This window comes from Epinephelus moara, chromosome 22 (genome assembly GCF_006386435.1).
Source record: "Epinephelus moara isolate mb chromosome 22, YSFRI_EMoa_1.0, whole genome shotgun sequence".
Lineage (NCBI taxonomy): Eukaryota > Metazoa > Chordata > Actinopteri > Perciformes > Serranidae > Epinephelus > Epinephelus moara.
The window spans coordinates 36,278,027-36,285,916 of record NC_065527.1 but is presented as its reverse complement, the minus strand read 5'-3'; the positions used below and the strand labels follow the sequence as shown (position 1 = coordinate 36,285,916).

The window sequence follows — 7,890 nt, the reverse complement described above, 5'->3', positions numbered from 1 at the left end:
GATCATGCTCTGCTTGGAATTCATGTTTCCCTAAATGAACTGAGCTCCCCAGAGCCGGCAGCACTCATGCAGCCTCAAACCATGATGCTGCCACCACTATACTTGACTGTAAGCAAGGGACAGTTGTCTTGGTGCTCTTCACCAAGGTGCCACACATGCTGAAAGAGCACCAAGACAACTGTCCCTTGCATGTTCACTGTGGGGTGTACTCACTTATGTTGCCAGCTGTTTAGATGTTGATGGCTATGTTTTGAGTATTTTTCAGAGGAAGGTAGATCTATACTACTATACAAGCTGTACACTGACTACTTTAATTTATATCAAAGTGTCATTTCTATAGTGTTGTCCCATGACAAGATAGAATGAAATATTTCCAAAAATGGGAGGGGTTTACTCACTTATGTGAGATATGGTATGTCTTTAGTGTATAATCACTAAAGTTGTGTTTTCATTACCTTAAAATGAGTTGTTTATATCTACATAGGGAGCGAGTCTTCGTTGATGGAAATTGCCATGTTGCACTGCCATGTTTCTACAGTAGCCCAGAACGGACAAACCAAACACTGGATTCAAACAGGGACATTCGCATTTTTGCATTAGCTGCTGTAGTTAGAAGCACATTTGCGTCAAAAAAGCACCGATTTGTAATGTGGAACGTCTTTATTCAGTGTTCTTACTGGTTTAAATCACTTGGTCCATTTTTTGGGGGGAGGAAGAGATCTCCAGATAACCCAGCTTCCAGTACAAACCTTCTTAACGTCTGGATCAGAGATAGGATGAGCACACATCAAGTTATCCGGGAAAAAGGTGAGCACACAATAAGATGAAGTGGGCGAGCCGCCCAATTGCGACAGGCTAATTAGAGCTGTGATTTTCTGCCCAAGGGTGATCGGGCCCGTCTTGACCCAATCAGGTTGTTCATACGGGCTTAAATTGGGTTGGGCTGTTGCCAATTCACTACTGTTTCTTTTTTTTTTTTTTTTACTGAAACTGGCAGTTCTTGTGCATAAACGGCAGGTGTTTTAATTAGGGATGCACCGAATATTCGGTAACCGAATATATCCGGCCGAATATTGCAAAAAAACACACAATCGGTATTTGGTGGAATAAGTTAAAAGCAAGGCCGAATAATAGCGGCGCGGTTTTGATAACGCAATCAAACAGCGTGCCGTGACGGGCGAATTAAAATGTCGGCAGTGTGGCGATCCGCCCGTCACCGCGCTTGCATTTGCGACTAAAAATAGTTTTGAGCAAGCAAAATACACTTAAATCATTCAGCACGCTGTGCGAGCAGCCTACAGATTTCAACCACCAGCAGAAACGAAAGGCGAATCCCATCGGTTGCGGGTTGAACAGGGGTCACAGACACAGACAGTAATGTATTCCTGTCAAATACGGAGGCCATCGGCTTACCGGCGAGGAGAAGTCGGCTCCAATAATATCCTCTTCTTGGCGTCATGACTGCCCAGAAGTACCTGAACAGCCAAGCCAGCCGAACACAGGTATGTGACGTGTCAGAGGAGAAATGAGCCGTTCACGGCCCACAAACCTCACCGCACTTTAGGGACTGTTCTTTACTTATGAAGGGACTTGTCAGGGGAGGAGGGTGGCTGGTTGATTCTTATTTTATTTATTTATTTTATTTTGATCCCCCCTATGTTAATCACTTATTGATGCTGTTTTTGAAGTATGAATAAGTCAATAAGTAATTTATTCCATTGAAATATCATTGATGTATTATAGAAAAGTGATTTATCTTTTTATAAATGACAAAAGGCACATCTGCCTCATTTTCACTGTGGTATCGTGATACTACTCAGAACCATGATATTTTCATTGGTATCGTACAGTGGGATCCAATTTTGGTACCGTGACAACACTAATCTGGAGGGGGTTCATCTGCAAAAACTAATGAAAAACGAAACAACGATATTCGGTATTCGGTACTCGGTATTCGGCCAAGCGTTTAATATTATTCGGCTTCGGCCACAAATTTTCATTTCGGAGCATCCCTAGTTTTAATGGACTGAATCAAGAGGGAAAGAGAGAAAAGGAGGGAACTGCAACTGAGAGTGGGAACATGAGGAAACAACGGAGTAAGAGAGAGAGTGCGACAGAGAGGGACGGAAAATGAGACTGAGAGAGAGAGAGGACTGCAAGGCAACTTGGTTAGCAGTTTATGATTCTGCCTCCCCAGCAGTGGGAGAGATGTGCCTAACATGCAGCGACGAATGCTAATGATCATCTGCACGCCAAATCTCGAGGACCGCCACTAGATGCTCCGAGGGGAGCAACCTCTTCTGCCGAATCTGTTGTGCATGAGGGAGGGAGAAGTGGTGTGCAGGAACACATCAGCCCTTAGCTTGTAATAAATGTTTTAATATTAAAAATACGTATTAGCCTATAAAATATTAGTGTTCATTTCGTTGATGATAACTATGAAAAATGTTTTGCCAACAACCTTTTAACTATGATGAAAACGAGAGAATGACAAGCTTAAAATAGATCTTGATAATATAAACTGGGACAAAATCTACGTATCATTTTCGTTGACGAGATGTGATGTGATGAAAATGTTAGTGGTGGACTATCGGACATTGAAAGCCAAGAACGGCCATGCTTGTAATTATCTTCAAATGAAGCACGAACGACAGGCTGGTAAACTCCAGTAAATAGTCTGCACCAGGATGTTTGTCTAGCCAGCAAAAACACTCACACTGGAGCAGCTTCAGCCATTGGTGCAAGGTGTGAGCTGCAATTCAGCAGTAAATAATCAGCTATGTGGGGCGTCGGTGGCTTAGTGGATAGAGCAGGCGCCCATGTACAAGGCTGTTGCCGCAGCGGCCCGGGTTCGACTCCAGCCTATGGCCCTTTGCTGCATGTCATTTCGCCTCTCTCTCTCTCCCCCCTTCACACTTATCTGTCCTATCTATAAAGGCAAAAATGCCCCCCAAAAAAATCTAAAAAAAAAATAATAATAATCAGCTATGTATATCTGAATGTGGATGGTGGAGCTGCTGAATGGATTTGTGGAATTTCTTAATTGCATACTGGTGCGTACTTGTAGACTCCTCCGGGGCTTTCCTCCACTGTTTCTTCAGCTGCCTTCTCTCCTTGACCAGCCATTCTATTTCCTGCTGCCTCCTGAGTTTGGTAGGGATGGATGGTGTTCCCTTCCTCTTATCTGCAACTCCGAAGCGTTCAGCTCCATAGCTGTAGATGAGCTCTCCCAGACTCTCGTTTCTTCACTGCAGTTCCGCCTAGTTGCTCCAACTGCAAGCTGAGGTCTGTGATGACTGTTTCCCACATCTTTTTCTCACAGGCCAGTTAATGGGTGGCTTCCATCCCTGGGGCCGGTTGCACCAACAGGGCTTATGCCTAGTCTTAAGCTAAATCGGTCGTAACTTGGTGTTCTAAATCTGACCAAATAGTTATGCCGGTTGCACCATCTAGGCTTAAGCCTTCTTCTCACTGAGACCGGCCGTAAATCTTACGCCTAGTCAAGAGCAAGTGCAAGGTCATTATGGCACGTCTCATCCACCGTCTGTACAACGAGCGGGCATTTAGACGGGAGAGAGTAATTGGGGACAGAAGCAATCCATTGGACGTATATAATGACGAGGAGCTGATTGAGAGGTTTTGATTCGGTAGGAGAGATCTGTTTGAACTTACTGAAGAGCTGTCATTGGATTTACAGTTTGTGTCGGGCCGCAACGCAGCATTACCACCAGCCTTACAGTTGCTGATTGCGGGGCAGGGGAATCCTCCCCAAATACGTCAACAATGATGTCACTGTAAATTGAGGTTTTCGGGGGAGGACCCGCGCCAGTTGGGTGATTTTTTTGGAGGAGATGTCTTTTTTTGCCTTGCTGAGGAGATCTCTCCACTTCTTCCTAATGTCAGCCTCTGTACGAAGGCAGCCAGAGTCTGAACACACACTGATGTGCCCCGTTATCTCTGCCCATACCGACTGTTTTTTCTTATTTGTGATGACGTTTGACTGCTTGGCAGCATCATTAAATCCCCCTAAATCTGACACACTGGACCTTTAAACGACTAAGAGGAGTGTATGTGTGGAGTTTTCCAGTTCACCAGAGGGAGGCAGACTGACACTCACCATCTCTATGACCCGCTCTGCCTCTCCAACGCTCTCTATGTCAAAATGTCCAGCAGGAGCTTCATCCATCTGCTGCTGAAGCTTCTCGTTGGCCACGGCCATCAGAGGCAGAAAGCTCTGCAGCCGCTCCAACACTGATGCACAACAAAACACCGCACATCATCACAACTCGGACTCAAAAGACATTAGTATCTCTGCAAATGCCACAGTAATAACTAAAGTAAGTCATTGCAAAACAGCATGCAGGGAAGGAAGTAATTTGATCTCACCACTGCTTCTCGGGACTCTCTCTGTCTGCAGGGATCTGCCAGCCTTTGGCTTGAGGAGAAGCTTCTCATTGAGACCTAGCAGCACAACAAACAGGCTCACCATGACATAAAATAGTACCTGTTCCCCTACAGTGAAAAGGATTAAATCAAGATATGAAATTTTATGCAAAAATGTTGAGAAAGGCAGCAAAACACTGAATGATCCTCATTAGCAAAAAGGTTTTCCAACTAAGTAGATGTTTTTCCAAACAGCCCTAATGTTGATTAGTGTAAGAATTCCAAACATACTACTGTACACTATAAAAAGTGACATTTTCCTTTGAATGCTAAACTGTGTGAACCCTACAGCTGTGCCCTGTCTAATCAAAGCTGATATTGTTAATTGAATTTCAGATATAACATAATTTATGATGTTCTGATTTGATCATACTATCAGTCTTTTCATTTTTTGCTGTACTAATCAATTATTATGGGCAAGCCATCATGAAAATCTCTGTTTGAAGTGAAGAACCCGCTTCAAAAAATGTTAGGACAGGAGAATGTTTACCTCTGTGTTACATCACCTTTTCTTTTAACAACACTCTGAAAATGTTTAGGAACTGAGGACACCAATTGTTGAGGTTTTGAAAGTAAAATTCTTTGTCACTCTTGCTTCAGTGCCTCAACAGTCCGGCATCTCTGTTGTCATATTTTGTGCTTCATGTTCTACACGTTCAATGGGAGACAGGTCTGGACTGCAGGCAGGCCAGTATAGTTCTTGCACTCTTTTACTATGAAGCCACGCTGTTGGAACACATGCAGAATGTGTCTCATTATCTTGCTGAAATAAGCAGGGACATCCCTGAAAAAGACTGGATGGCAGCATATGTTGCACCAAAACCTGTATGTACCTTTCAGCATTTGTGGTGCCTGCACAGATGTGCAAGTTACCCATGATGCCATGGGCACTAACACACACCCATACCATCACAGATGCTGGCTTTGAACTTTGAGCTGGTAACAGTCTAGATGGTCTTTTTCCTCTTTAGCTCGGAAGACACAACGTCCATGATGGACTGGTCAGACCACAGCACACTTTTCAACTCTGTGTTAGTCGATCTCAGACAAGCTCGGGCCCAGAGAAGTCGGTCGTGTTTCTGGGTGTTGTTGATATGTGGCTTTCACTTTCTTGGTAGAGTCTGAACTTGCATTTGGAGATACAGCAATGAACTGTGTTTACTGACAATGATTATCCAACGTGTTCCAGAGCCCATGTGGTAATATCCTTTATACAATCATGGTTTTTAATGCAGTGCCGCCTGACGGGTCAAAGGTCATGGGTATTCAATGTCGGTTTTCAGCCTTGCCCCTTCATGCAGAGATTGACATTGTTCATACAAACATTGTTCTTAAACTTAAACTGTTAGACTGCCCATGCAGTTTTTCACAAAGTGATTGTCCTTGCTTGTGAACATCTGAGCCTTTCAAGGATGCTTCTTTCATACCCAGTCACGATACTTTAATCTGTTACCAGTTGACCTGTGGAATGTTCCCAACAGGTGTTTTTTGATTCCACAACTTTCCCATTCTTTTGTTGCTCCTGTCTCAGCATTTTTTGGATCATGTTGCAGGCACTGAATTCAGAATAAGTGAATATTCAAAAAAACAACAACAAACAAACAAACAAAAAAAACTATAAGGTTTAGGTCTACCATTTGAACATTAAATATCTTGTCTCTATACTGTATTCAATTGAATACAGGTCAAAAAGATTGGCAAATCATTGCATTCTGGTTTTTATTTGCATTTTACACAGTGTCCCAAATTGTCTTGAAATCGGGGTTGTACATAGCAGTAGAAAATCAATATGATCATTTCAGATATACCTCTGTTGATATCAGAAAACATCCTTATTAATATCTTAATGATATACCCAAATCTGACATCTTAGGAATGCACCATTTTAGAATTTTTTGCTGATATCCGATATGCCGATATGTAACAACTCCTTTGGCCAATGACCAATACCGATCTTTTCCCTACCTAATTTTAGGGATCATCAAGTCTCTTCTGTAGTGGAATTAACATCATACTATGCCTGCATGCTCTGTTCATGATAGCACACCAGCAGATGAAGACATGAAAGACAATGCTTGTTGATGTAGGTAGGGAGAGGAGCTGAAACAAGGAACACTGACAGCAATATTCACCCACATTAGGTGCACTATTACTTTATATGACATTAGAGCGAGTTATGACATTTTAGTGAGTTATGGTGCGTTCGTTTTGTACTCGGAGGTCGGAAGTGGGAATGACGTCAACTCCGAGTTGACAACAGTTTTTGCATTCTAGTTGACAACGGTGGATAAGTTGGAAAAAAACATGGACGTTACTGTTCTACCGTTGGGCTAGCCATAGCCATTGTTAGCAGTATCAGTTGATAACAACGCTCTATGTGGCATTTTGCACATACAGACAGCACAGCAACATGCCCACGGATAAAAATTTAACAGTACTATGGGTATGGCTGACCTAATGTAAAACAAATAAGATAGAATTGCTATAAACAGTACTTTAGCAGAGTGTTTACTCACTATGTATGTGACCGGCAGCCATCATGAATTTGTAAGTCGGGGTTGATGCGGTTGCTCCGAGTTAATTTGTTTATTTATTAGGATCCCCATTAGCCATCACTCCGGTGTGGGAGTAATGGCTATTCTTCCTGGGGTCCTCACACAGGACACAATTATATACATAGTAAAAACATACAGAATAACAATAACAATCTAGAATCACATATGATAGTTACAAGGAGTTTCCGAGTAATCTGACCTCAGGGTGCGTTCAAGTTTAAACTTCCGACTGGGAACTGGGAATTTCCGACCTCTGAGTACAAAACGAACGCAACATTACTCCAAGTTACCCTCCCTGCAGAGGAAACCCATTCACCTATTCCGCTGGCAGCAGCACAGCGTCTCTCCCTCTCCTCTCTCGTCGTGCGCACACGGCTGTCGGTGTCGTCAAGTGACTAACGCCAGGGCCACACCGCCCGCGGAAGCGCCGCGAATAGCCTCGAAGCGCCGAGAAGAGAAGGCAGTTTCCTTTCGGCGCCCATGTTAACCAACTGTGTCATCCACACTGGCCGCGCCGCGCCGGGAAGCTCCGCGGCAGGCTCACGATTTGCAGCGATCAGTTCGGGCGTCTGGTCTATTTTCTGCGCGAGCCGCGAGCGAATGTGTCAAGCCAGGCAGTGAAAAATAACAGCTGGGAGCAGAATCGCTTGTCGACGGCGTGGAGAAATGCGCGTCTGATGTGAACGGAGGTTCTCCGGCGCGCGCGAGAATTTCGGTGCGCTGCGCTTCGCAGGCAGTGTGGCCCTGGCGTAAACCTTTGGAAACGTAACGCTAGGGCCACACCGCCCATTCAAAGGTGGACTTGCTGGTGTGTTTTGGATCACTGTCCTGCTGTAGAACCCAAGTTCGCTTCAGCTTGAGGTCACGAACAGATGGCCGGACATTCTCCTTC

The 7,890-nt window shown here is 44.1% G+C and overlaps 1 protein-coding gene across 1 annotated transcript in view; it reads right to left on the bottom strand.

The window, feature by feature from the left end:
- Positions 1 to 7,890, bottom strand: part of nopchap1 (NOP protein chaperone 1) — an 11,847-nt gene that overhangs the window by 1,091 nt on the left and 2,866 nt on the right. The window contains exons 2-3 of the mRNA XM_050034059.1: positions 4,387 to 4,461; positions 4,118 to 4,251 (exon numbers count right to left, since the gene is read on the bottom strand). Coding sequence (XP_049890016.1) covers positions 4,118 to 4,251; positions 4,387 to 4,461 — 209 coding nt within the window. The remainder of the gene's footprint in view (positions 1 to 4,117; positions 4,252 to 4,386; positions 4,462 to 7,890) is intronic.